Source organism: Phascolarctos cinereus, unplaced genomic scaffold (genome assembly GCF_003287225.1).
Source record: "Phascolarctos cinereus isolate Bilbo 61053 unplaced genomic scaffold, phaCin_HiC Scaffold_5;HRSCAF=322, whole genome shotgun sequence".
NCBI classification, from domain to species: Eukaryota; Metazoa; Chordata; class Mammalia; order Diprotodontia; family Phascolarctidae; genus Phascolarctos; species Phascolarctos cinereus.
In genome coordinates, this window is record NW_027555958.1 from 464,633,797 (window position 1) to 464,647,204 (window position 13,408).

Here is a 13,408-nt window from a genome sequence, read left to right on the forward strand (position 1 = left end):
TATACTAAAAAGAATGTTCCCTTCAGTCCATATGTAATCTCAGTGAGGAAATACAGCACATATGCTCTTCAAAGCCATTCCCAACTCAGTGTGTAGATATATTCAGTCTATTTCCATGCTTATTTTTTAACATGATTGTCATATGTACACATAATCTCATAGAATTACAGGTCTTAAAAAATGCATAATTCATTCCGTGCTTTTGTGACTATGATCCTGATCAAAGTAGCTACAGGATAAAAACGACCCTGGGCTAGAATCAAACCAAAAAATCTTCCATTAGTTTAAATGCTCATTTGTCTCATATCTAAGCAGCTCACGTAAAAGCACAGCCAACAGGGATGGACCTGCTTTTCTGTCTCATTTCTTGTGAATGTTTACAGCATAAAAAATGCTAAACAAAAGAATATGAATCAGGCTTATCACATCTAAAAGATATTTTATTAAATGAGCTTATTTAACATTTTATATTATAAAAACTAGACAGCTCTGTGGATCAGTGGATACAGTACCGGGCCTGGAGTTAGGAAGACTCATCTTCACGAGTTTAAATCTGGCCTCAGACTCTTACTAGCAGTTTGTGATCCTGGGCAAATCACTTAACCCTGTTGGCCTCAGTTTCCTCATCTTTAAAATGAACTAGATGGGGCAGCTAGGTGGTACAGTAGATAGAGCTCTAGCCTTGGAGTCAGGAGGACCTGAGTTCAAATGTGACCTCAGACATCGGACACTTACTAGCTGTGTGACTCTGGGCAAGTCACTTAACCCTGACTGCCTCGCCAAAAAGAAAACAAAAAGTTGCCCTAAAATGAACTAGAGAAGGAAATGGTCAACCACTCTAGTATCTTTGCTAAGAAAACCCCAAATGGGGTCAGGAAGAATTGGATACTACTGAACGACAACAAATTATAAAAACTATCATATATATCACTGACTCACAGTCATTAAAAAGTGTTACTATTTAAATAATCCACGCCATCTATAGCCCTGCATCTTTCTAAATCTATTAACAATATATTATAAGGGAACAATAACAACTATGTGTGATCTAGCTGTATCAGATTTCAAACTATATTATAAAGTGGTAACTATCAAACTAATCTGGTATTGGCTATGAAATACTGGTGAATCAGCAACATAGATTAGGTACAAATTACGTTATAGTAACTGATCACAGTAATCTGGCATATGATAAATCCAAAGATCCAAGCTTTTGGAACAAAAACTCATTAGTTCACAAAAACTGCCAGGAACACTGGAAAACAGAATGGAAGGAACTAGGTATAAACCAGCATCTCAAACCATATTCCAAGACAAGGCCAAAATGAGTGCATGATTTACACATGAAGGGTGATACCATAAGCAAATCAGGAGAGCAAGGAATAGTTTATCTGTCAGATCTATGGCTATGGGAAGAATTTATGACCAAAAGACGACACAAAGAGCATTACAAAATGCAAAATAGCTAATTTTGATTATCTAATTAGTTTGATTTTTTAAAATAAATTTGATTATCTATTACTGGTTATTGATTTTCTGTATTATTTTTGATAATTTTTATTACTGATTATCTATTGAAAAGTTTTAGCACAAAAAACCCAATGCAACCAAAATTATAAGAGAAGCATAAAACTGGGAGGAAATTTTTGCAACAAGTATATCTGATAAGGGCCTCATTTCTCAAATATATAGAGAAATGAGCCTAATTTATAAAAATACAAGTCATTCCCCAATTGATAAATGGTCAAAGGATATGAACAGGCAGTTTTCAGACAAAGAAATCAAAGCTATCTATAGTCATATGAAAAAATGCTCTAAATCACTACTGATTAGAGAAATGCAAATTAAAACAACTCTGAGGTACCACCTCATACCTATCAGATGGACTAATATGACAAAAAAAGGAAAATGATAAATGCTGGAGAAGATGTGAGAAAACCGGGACGCTAACGCATTGTTAGTGGAGCTGTGAACTGATCCAAGTATTCTGGGGAGCAATTTGGAACTATGCCCAAAGGGCTATAAAAATGTGCATACCCTTTGATCCAGCAATAGCACTTCTAGGCCTATATCCCAAAGAGATCAAACAAATGGGAAAAGGACCCACCTGTACAAAAATATTCATAGCAGCTCTTTTTGTGGTGCCAAAGAATTGCAAATTGAGAGGATGCCCATCAATTGGGGAATGGCTGAGCAAGCTGTTATATGAATGTAATGGAATACTATTGTGCTATAAGAAATGATGAACCGGCTGACTTCAGAAAAACCTGGAAAGACTTGTATGGTCTGATGTTGAGGGAAGTGAGCAGAACCAAGAGGACTTTGTATACAATAACAGCCACGTTATGCGATGACTAATATTGTTAAACTGAACCCTTCTCAGCATTACGAGGATCTAAGACATCTCCAGAGGCCTCGGGATGGAAAATGCTGTCCACATCCAAAGAAAGAACTATGGAAGTCGAATCGCTATCACTTATTTTTACCTTCTGTTGAGTTTTGTTTCATCTTTCTGATGGTTCCTCCTATTGGTTTTAATTTTTACTTACAACTTCACTAATGTGAAAATATGTTTAATGGGTATGTAAATGTAAAGCCTATATCAGATTGTGCGCCGTCTTGGGGAGGTTGGGGGGGAGGAAGGGGGAGAAAAATTTTCAACTCAAAAGCATATGGAAGTGACTGTTGATAAATCAAAATAAATTAATAAATTTTTTTTAAAAATGACAAGCAGGATGATTTCAGAAAAACCTGGAAAGATTTACATGAACTGATGCACAGTGAAGTAAACAGAACCAGGAGAACACGGTACACAGTAACAGCAATACTGTTTGATGAAGACCTGTGAATGACTTAGCTATTCTCAGCAACACAATGATCCAAGAAAATCCAAAAGGATTAATGATAAAGCATACTAGCCACCTCCAGAGAAAGAACTGATATTGTTTGAATACAGACTCAAGTGTGCAATTTTCCATTTTCTTTCATTCCTTTTTTTTTTAAATTCAAGTCTTCCCGTACAAAATGAGTAATACGGGAATGTTTTACATGATTGCACATGTATAACCTATATCTCTCTAGGGGAGAGAGAAAGGAAGGGAGGGATGGAATTTGGAACTCAAAACTTTAAAAAATGTTTAAAAGAACTGTTTTAACATACAATTGGGGGAAATAAAATATATTTTTAAAAAGCTATATATAAGCAAAATCAAGCTCAAAGTATTAAAAATAAAAGACTTTCATACTGACCCACAAGTCCTTCTCTGGTAAACGCGTCAGCCGATTTAAAACTACCTTGGGATTATGTGAACATGCTTACAGGGTCAGGAGTTAATCTGACGATGGGTTTTGCTTACTTTTTTTTTTTGTTACAAGGGAGGATTTACAAGGGAAAAGTGAATACTGGGGGGTTGATCCAACCAGTCAAAAAGGGGCATGAGTTATAAAACGGCAAAAAAATGTGAATGTGAAAAAGGTATGATTCTGAGGCAATAACAATACTAGCTAGCATCTACATAGCAGATGCTACGTGCCAGGCACTGCACTGTGCTAAGCGCTTTAGAGAGAGTATCTGATTTGATTCTTACAGCAACCCTGGGAGAGAAGTGTTATTATCATCCCCATTTTACAGAGAGGAAAACTGAGTCAAATAGTGGTTAAGTGATTTGCCCTGGGTTGCAAAGCTAAGTTAAGTGTCTGAGGCTGGATCTGAATTAAGGACTTCTTGATTTCAGCAATGTACACGCTGCTAAATAAATGACAGGTAAAAGAAACAAACATTTAGAAATACTTTAAAACTCTAGGAGCAACAGTGACAGACCTAGGCTTTCTTCAGTGTGTGACTAGTAGCTTGTTAATGTAAGCACCCTCATCAGTTATAATTCACAGCTGGCAGCTGAAGGCAAGCAAAGCACAATTTCTACTTAATAAATGTGATGGTATAGGAAGAAATTTGGCAATAGTATCTTAAGATAAGGATTCTGAAAGTTTATGTTGATGTCAAAACGTCTTAATGCCGTTTCTCCATGTCTGAATTCTTTCAATGTTGGGGAGGAGAGAAAATCAGAGACAATGTGACCCATACATCACATGTTCAAATCCTTGATTTAACCAATAACTAGAAAAATTTTACAGTAAATGTAAAAGAATGCTCAACTAACCATTTGAAGGTCCATTTCCGAGCTCTCGCCCATGATGACGTTTGGGAGATGAATATGGACTGATCTGGCGAGTTCCTGTTGTCGGTGAGTAAGATGCTATTAACTGTCCTCTGGTTTGCCGAGATTTAGGGGACTAGAACAAATAGTAACAAATAATAATTTTCAGAGAAATATGGAGATAAGGGGAAGGATCTTTACATATCTTCCATCACACAGTACAAATCCATCCCGAGGTCCTTCTCAACACAAATCTTACTTGGCTCATTTTCTGATTTCACACACTCCTCTGCTCGCTTCAAAGCTAACAAAGCCATTTTTAGACACTTCAGATCAGTTCCATAATTGTCATGATCCTCAGTCTTGATACATGAACCTCTTACCCAGTGCAGTCGTTCCTTTTCAGCAGGTCACCCCCAAACGGGACGGAATGGGCAAGTAAAAAGCAAGCTCAGATTTTGGTTTGGGCTGAACACAAAATGTGAATTCAGGAAACTAATTCTAGAAACTAGACCACTTCTGTTGTTAACTTAAAATGCTCCGTGGGAACAGGACAGAATGTCTATTTCTAATTGCCCTGGTCCCTCCTGAATTTAATAGAAAAGAAATATGGGGACAGGGATCTATAACACCTAGGCAGAGAAGAACAGGACCCAGGGATTGCACTGCAACTGGAACCAAGCAAGCAACAGGCATTCATTAAGTGCCTACTGTGCGCCAGAGGCTGTAAAGAGAAAGACAAGGAAATTAAACAATTCCTGTGCTCAAGGAGACTATATTTTGGTGAGGGAAACAAGAAGTACAATTACAAGTATATTCACACAAAATGTGAAGAGAATACAAACACATAGGAAGTAGTGAAATTGGAAGTATTTAGCTTTTGGATGTGAGCTGTAAGAATGGAGAGGCTTGGGAGCCAACTTGTAGAGACTGTTGGAAGGTCAAAGGAATGTCTTTTAGGGAAAGGCATGCAAAATCAGAATGTACTGCTTTAATAGGTAGTGAGCTCCCCGTCACTGAATGTCTTCCAAAAGAGGCTGGAAGACCAATGGCTGGGAATCACAGCATCTACATATTAGAAGAGATCTCAGAAGCCATTAACTAGGTTCAATCCATCCCTGAGCAACAGCTCCCTCTGGTGGTGGCTGACAAGTAGCCATCCCGCCTCAGCCCATCACCTTTTGGAGAAATCTAAGGAAGGTTTCTTTACCGCCATCTTCCATCTGCCTCTAAAGCCTCCACTCCCAGCTTCCAGAGCCAGCCATGAACTGGCCAAGCCATCCTCTGAGCTTCCTTCCAAACACACGGTTGTCTCACTCTGGGCTTGTACTGCACTGAAAACAGCCGCGACAAATTTCCCGATGACCAAAAATGAGCCTTCTTTGTAGAGGGGTGTGTGTGTGTGGTGGAGGCCTAGAGGTGGGAAGCACCATTTGTGGTAACTGTCCAGTTGGCATACCCATTCCTTTTGCTCATGGGCTCTTTTCCTTGTCTCCTTTTCTATGTGCTCTGGGGGACTGTCAGCCTGGTGCACACTTGCACCATAGCCACAGCTGCTGGTTCGTCTCCCTGACACAGGTCTCTCTCCACTCTAGTACACCCTGCACGCCGCTGTCAAAGTGATTTTTCTAAAGTGCAAGTTGGACCAGATCACCCCTTCACAAATCTCAAACTCCAGTGGCTCCCTACTACCTCTGTGTCTGGCAAAGCCCTTCCTAAGCTGCCCCTGAACCCAACCTAGTCTTCTTCCACCTTTACACCAGTCCCCCCACTCTCTCTTCAGTCCAGTGACTCTGGCCTTGCTGCTTCTCATATAACACACCCCCTCACCTGACCCCAGGCGTTTTCACTGGCCTCTTTTCTTCCTTCAAGTCCCAACTAAAACCCCACCTTTTACAAGAGGTTTTCCCTAACCCCATGAATTCTAATGCCTTCCCTTTGTGAATTATTTCCAATTTATCTTGTACATATTTTGTCTGTACATCCTGGAAAGCAGGGGCTGTTGTCTGCCTTCTTTGTATCCCCTTGGCTTAGTAAGTATGTGTCTGGCACACAGTAGGAACTTAATAAATGTTTACTGACTGCCATGATACTGCAATAGCCACGGCATGATGTAATAAGGGCCCAGACCTTGGTAGAGAAGATGGAAATGAGGAACACACGCAAGCGATGAATCAGGAAGCACTTATTATGTGCCAAGCTGTGTGCTGGGAGCCAGGAGCACAGTGGTGCACAATGAAACCATTCTTCCTCTCAAGGACCTTAGGAAAGCAGAATGAAATGCAATGGAGGCACTATATGGATCTGGACCCAGCAGTGAGAGGTGTCCAGGCGGGCTGGGTATGGGCAGAAGTGCTCCATGACAAACCCAGGGAAAGCCCAGCGATGATGCTGCTTGAAAACCGGGCGTTGCACAGGCTGGAGGCCAATGTCCATAAGGCACCGCCTGCCAAGCAGGCACGTCCAGGCTAGCTAAGGTTCTCATCATCATCTTCACTAAAGGAACGTGAAAGTAACCTAAAGTAGCTGAGAAGAAAACAAATCGACCTGTGGGACTCTGGTGAAAGAGGGAAGAGACGGCAAACCCCCAGGAGGCGGGGTGCACCAGTCTGGATCCCTTAGCACTGAAGTACTTTTACATTTCAGAAAATTCAAAACCAGATCTCTTTTCCACTAATCTTCATATCAATGCCAGACTCTATATAGCACCAAATGCACTACAGTAAAGTTCTTCTCACAGTTATGATTTTAAATTTTAAAAATACTGGAGAACAGAAAGAATTCTGTGCTGAGACCTGATTGCAGGCTTCCCTTATCATATCTGCCAACAATAAGTAACCATGACCTCAGACCATATCAGAAAAGACTCTGTCTGGTGGGGTGAGCAAGTTCTGAGTACCCTTATCATGTGGCTGTCACTACCTGTGCATCTTGAGTTCCTGTGTTCATATGTATTCAGTCATAACCTCTAAGATTTGTCCAATCCCTACCCTACTTTTCCAGGAATAGATTGCCCAGAACTATGTCACAGTGTATGTCCAAGAAATGAAAGTCACTACCCTAAAGTACATTGTGTTGATGTTTTCCTATTTGCACCAAAAAAATCACTTTATCCAATTGCCAAGTGTCTACACGCTTCAATTGTGTATCACACATTTCTCCTTGAAAACAAATATCTACTTTTCAGAAAATCTCTTTTTTACATTTATTTTTTGGCCCCTTAAAAAAAACCTGAATCTTCGTTCTGTTTGGGTTTGAAAATAAACCATCATTCTACAACTACAAAAGGTTAGAAATGAAAACCAGCCTTTCCATCTGTTCCACTGAGAAGTCTCTTAACAAGAACTGAATGTTTTAGATCTTCATAATGACATGTATATATGAAGAAGTAAGCTTTCTTATCTTTGCTGAGGTCTTTTCCCTTCAGGTTCAGTAACTCCCAATAGCTATTACCCCAGGCAGCTGGTGGAGCAGTGGGTACAGTGCCAGGCCTAAAGTCAGAAATCCAGCCGCACACACTTATTAGCAGTTTGACTCTGGACAACTCATTGAATCTCCATTTGCCTCAGTTATCTCAATTACAAAATGGGGATCATAACAGCACCTACCTCACAAGGTTGTTCTGAAGATGAAATGAGATACTAATTGTAAAAGTGCTTACCACAGTGTTTGGCACACAGTACGCATTTAATAAATGCTTTTGCCCTACCCCTTTTTAGCCCTGAAGATATCTGTCGAGCACTCTAAACTGTAGCTAGAACCCATCTAAAGATGTGCCACTTGCAGACCCTCCACCTCAAAGCGGGCTCACCGGGGCCTGGGCTGTGTCACTAGACACGTACGCTAGGCAACAGAGCATAATACTCAGGGGCTGCCACAGGCCACGAGCATTAGGGGACAGCTTCCACACTGAGAACAGAGACAGCCACTGGAACCCTTGCAGGAGCAGCAGTGGAAAGAAGTGACACGAGGTGTGGGTGGAAGGAGATGGTCTGGCTGCCACAGAAGTGCCATGGAGGGATGCCTGACTCTTGGCAGACACTCATTAATAAACAGAAAGATCTCATGCGGTGGTAGTTTCTGACTGCTTGGGACTAGCCAAGATCCCTCTACACTTTTGGGAAACAGGCTAAACCTAGTGTGTTAGCCAAACTGAAATTTAACCATTGATTTCCTCACTGAAAATTCCATTCTTCCTATAATTTCAAATAGACATGACTTTTTGTTTCAATACCTATCACAAACTGTGATATGATCTTGTACCATTTAAAGCATCTTCTACAAAAACGCTTTATTGAACATCGCCTATTAAAATAATTTCTAAGGATTAGGTGTTCCAAAGGACGAAATGCTGTACATAAATGTACGGTGATGATGATGATGATGATGAACCAGCAGACTCTACTGTGACTGGAACAGTTAAAACCCAGATACTGTGGGTGTTTGGACAATCAAGAATAACCAAAAAACACGGGATGGAAGAGTAATAATGTCACTAGTAACGATGTAACTTTGGTCCCCAAACAAGCAAACAGGAAGCATCATCTAAGCAGGGGTGGGGAACCTGCAGCCACGAGGCCACGTGTGGCCCTCTAGATCCTTAAGTGCAGCCCTTTCACTGAATCCAAAATCTAAAATCCAAAAACTTCATTCTGTGAAATTTGGATTCAGTTCCTGGGAACATGGTGATGGCAGAGGGACCAACCTAAGCCAGAGAGTGGTAGGTAACTGAAATCATGATAAACTGGATTAGGGAAATTCAGGGAGTGGATGTCCAGAAATATCTCGTTATGGACAGCAACAGAATTATGGCACTAAAAGGGATCTGAAAATTCATCCCATCAACACTCCAGTGAATGTGTCCTGGCCTGTGCCAAGGGGGAGGTGATGGGCTGGTGGCACCTCTCTCCCACGTGGGGCTCGTCCTAGCCAGCCCTGGTGGCCTCCCCATAAGGGCTCCCCACAGAGACCCGCACAGACAGAAAAACGCCTGTGCAGACAGCACGCACGCACACACACACACACACACACACACACACACACACACACACCCCAATAAACAGAAGGAGTCTTTTCCCCTCCTTTACAACCCTGGGTTTTCTGCTCAGACCCATTCAGTCTCACAGGAATTTCCTTCTGGCCTCTTCAATCAGTTGGCTACAACTGCCTCCTGAAATAACAGCAAACATTTGTGTTTCTCATTTAGACTTTCAAAGCACTCGACAATTATTATGACACTTGATTATCACAAAAGCCCCAGGAGGTAGGCGCAGTCTGTTATTGTTTTCTGAAGTCACTGGGTGGTGCCACAGGGAACAGAGTGCTGGACCTAGAGTCAGGAAGACCTGAGTTCAAATCCAGCCTCTGACACTCAGACAGGGTGACCCTGGGCAAGTCACTTCACCTCTCTCTCAGTTTCTTCATCTGTAAAATGGGGATAGTAACAGCATCTATTCCCCAGGGTTGCTGTGAGGGTCAACTGACATAATAACTGTAAAGCACCTGGTACAGTGCTGGGCACACAGCAGTACTCTATAAATGCTAGCTGTCCCTGTCATCATTATTGTTACTGCTGTTACCGTTCCACAAAAAGCCTCTCTGGATACCGGGGCCTTTTTGTTTTAGGCAGGACGGAAAAAGTAAACGAGATGATCGCATCTCCTGCTTGACTGATCTGTACTTGCAAACTAACTGTCCTTCCCCACCTCTGGTGAAGATTTCCTGGTTCTCTCCTCGTGACCTTTCACTCACTATCGTGAAATCCTCAAGGCTGCTTTTCAGAACTGTCATTTGCAAGACTCTTACTCTGCCTGAGTTGTTTTCCCTGCATATTTCTGGTGTTCCTAGGAAAAAGTGAGACGATTTCCACTTTAAGCATTAAGAAATGTTTAATCGATGAAGTCACTAGCTAAAAAAATCCGGGCCAAATATTTTACAAAGAGAGAGTCCCCAGGTATTCCCACATGATTGTACTGAAGGGTCACATCTATCTTTCCAATGAAGCACAATGATCGTGGCAATGGGCATTCTGGCCAGCAAGTTCACCCCTGTGACCACTGTACTGCACAGAAAGAATGAACTCTAAAACGCCGTTCTCTTCAGTCCAAATCATTTTGTTCCTATCTCCCAAAGAACAGCCTTGGGGCAGAAAAGAACTGCACTGAATTTCTGGCTGGACTCCTCATCTCCCAAATCCTACTCTGACTCAAGAAACAGATGCAGAATTACAGTCACAGCTGCATGCTGAACCCAACAAGTTGGATAATGGTCCACTAAACTGCTAATTAAATTGCTAATGATTTTTTTAGTGCCATTGCAGTATTTTGCCACCTTTGTTTAAATAAAAGAAAAGTATCTCGGAGATTTTAAAAATTTCAAGTTTCTGTTTTGCTAAATACCACAGAGACATCCAAAGAGGAATTATACATAAACACATTTCTCTAAAATGACACTGCCATATGGGAAAGAGGGGAAGCTCATTTACTGACCAGACTTTTGTTTTAATTTACTTTCACATGAACTGACTTCCCTCTCATCTTACTATCTCTATGAATTAGGTATTAGGGTTTGAAGCAACACCCACTGTTGGTATGAGAACGTGATAAACTGACATATGTCCTGACATGCTAGCTCCAAGAATGTACTGACCCAGTTTACAAAAAGGGATTTGCAACAGCACAATTCTAGTTTATTGTGACAATGGTAGTGACATTTATTATAGTGCTGCTACTGTTTCGTTTAATCAAACCAGTTTAGCTGACAGAGGTAATTATAACTCTGACCTAAAACTGTTAATGTTCCTGTTTCTGTTCTGCTTTTGTACAATAATCTACACAATATGTGCATGAAAGTTCTCATAATTCCAGTTATTTATGCTTTTTGTGTCAGAACATTCACTCCTACAATTAAGACACTAATTTCTAACACACTGTTTCATAAAGGTTTGTAGTTCACATTTGCCTCCTGAGTAATCAGTAAATATTAAGAAGACTGACCATTAATTCTTTCTTTGTTTATTAAAAAAAACATTATAAAAAGTAACAACCAACATGAGATAAGGACTTATCAAAAATAACAACTCACTTTAGTAAATTATTTCCCTTGCTTAGTGATAAACTTTTAAATAAATAAATGGAATTTCAAAAGGTCTAATAATCCACATAATTTTCCCACATATAATTAGAATGTACAATTAGATACTTACATTTTCCTGTAATAAGACATCCAACTTCAGGGATCTTTTAACACTGTAAACAAAATATTTAAAGAGATCTCAAATTTTATAAGCCTCAAGTAACCACATTTTCATAGGCATAAGCAAAGTTTTTAAGAGTCAATTTTGCAACTCAATTTCACCTACTTTACAAAACTGGAAAATGATAGAGGAAAAGCAACTCTCAAGAGGCAGTTTATTGTGCCTTGTTTTGTGTGTTAATACTATAGAAGATAGTACACCTTCAGAAATGACATTCTCTCTATAAATATTTCTATTTTAAAAACACATTTATAGATACATGGCATGCCACCCTAATCACACAAGCATTAAGATTATATTATTAAATGCACCAGCTTCAAAACATCCTCTCCTTGTTACCTTCCCAGAAAATTATCCCCAACAAACCCAATTCTTCACAAGAATCCAATCACTTACATACCTTTCGTGTGGGTATTGAAAGTAACTTGTCATTAATAGGGGAGACTCAAGGTGAAAAAAAGTTGTTCATCCCATTCTCTGAGCTCTTAACATGATTCAGTGCTACCAGAGTATGGCTTAACTGGGGAACAGATGCTCCATGTCTTTACAAGTCCCCAACCCATAAGAAACTATTTTTTTGTCTTCTTTACTAAACTGAATCAGGCACATGCCCAGCTTTCCATGTACAAAATCTGTTCTGATGAACTGGATGCCCAGCTGTTCATGAAAATACTCAGAAAGGAAAAGCAGAATATTTATAAGACTTTATTTCGTGCAGCTGTCTTCTAAAGAGCAGTCATCAAAATTTTATTGAATGCAGACTAAATACTCCAAGGAGAAAAAGGTCAACATAAATTTGGTCTACTTTTCTCAGTGACAAATGCAGCTTTAGAAGCACCTTCTTGGTCCTTGCAAAATAGAAACTAAACTAATTACATAAAAATTAAAGCAGAAAACAGGTCAGGAACATTGTGATAGTTCAGAGAGTGGAGTTTTAGAAAAATCTCTTTTTCAAACCAAAAAAGAAAACCACTGAAAAATGCGTCCTTATCTAGTGATGGTCTTATCTAGCATTTATTGGCAGCCACCAGAGAGGGATCCAAGACCAGGTGGGTTTGGACCAAAACATATTCCTTAACAATCAACAGAGAAACAAAATTGAAGATATATTAAACTACATACAAGATTACTGCCATTATCAACGTAATGTTATCCTAGCCCACAAAATTTTTTCTAAGAAGCATCGAAAGTCATTTAAAATAAACCTTAAAGAAAAAGATCTTTCAGAAATCTATTTAAAATCAAATGACTATATACTCTCAATCAAGCATGGAGAAAATAGTGGTATGAATAGCTCGAAGTGGGAAATGATAAAAAAAACTATTTACATTTAGTTTAAAATAAATATTACTCTACATTGTACACTATGTTCTAAAAATTTATAACTCTTAAAAACACCTTCAATTACGTTCAATTAATCAGAGCTCTTGATGCCTGCTATACTCAAGACACTACGCTAGGCCAAGATAGTAAATGGAAATAAGGTACAGATCCTGGTCTCAAGGAATTAATACTCCAACAAGGGAAAGGCGGAATATGATCATTGCAAAGAAGAGTTCCAGTCTATGAGAGAGGAAGAAGAGATCTCACACTGCTACAAGGGTCTGGGAACGGTTTGTGAGCAAGGTGACACCTGAGGCAGGTCCTTAAGGAAGAGAAGAATTTAACAGGTGGAGATGGAGAAAGGCAGGGGGACATCCAGCCTGCAGAAAATGGGAACAAGGGCACCGAAAGTACAGGACAAGGCCGAGGGAAGTGGGTCATACTCTGAAGGAACAAGGAGAAAAGGGTTTCGGCTTCCCTCAAACTTACTGAAGTTGGAGGGTTAGGGAGCGGAGATACTAGAGGTTAAAACAAGGTCACAGGCCACAGGGTAAACTGTAACACAGATTACTTTTCAGACAGAACTCGATCCCATAACGTTCACTGCAGTCTCGTGCAAGCTGAAAGAGCAAGATTGTACAAAGTGTTTGTTACAGGGGGTCAGAGAAGGCCC

At 40.1% G+C, this 13,408-nt stretch overlaps 1 protein-coding gene across 4 annotated transcripts in view; it reads right to left on the reverse strand.

Moving 5' to 3' along the window:
- Positions 1 to 13,408, reverse strand: part of ITGB3BP (integrin subunit beta 3 binding protein) — a 52,467-nt gene that overhangs the window by 28,740 nt on the left and 10,319 nt on the right. For all 4 annotated transcript variants that reach the window (XR_013487460.1, XR_013487459.1, XM_078156685.1 and 1 more), the window contains exons 2-3: positions 11,362 to 11,404; positions 4,161 to 4,293 (exon numbers count right to left, since the gene is read on the reverse strand). Coding sequence is in view for 2 of the 4 variants with exons in the window: in XM_078156685.1 (XP_078012811.1) it covers positions 4,161 to 4,293; positions 11,362 to 11,404 (176 nt within the window). In the remaining 2 variants the exon portion in view is untranslated. The remainder of the gene's footprint in view (positions 1 to 4,160; positions 4,294 to 11,361; positions 11,405 to 13,408) is intronic.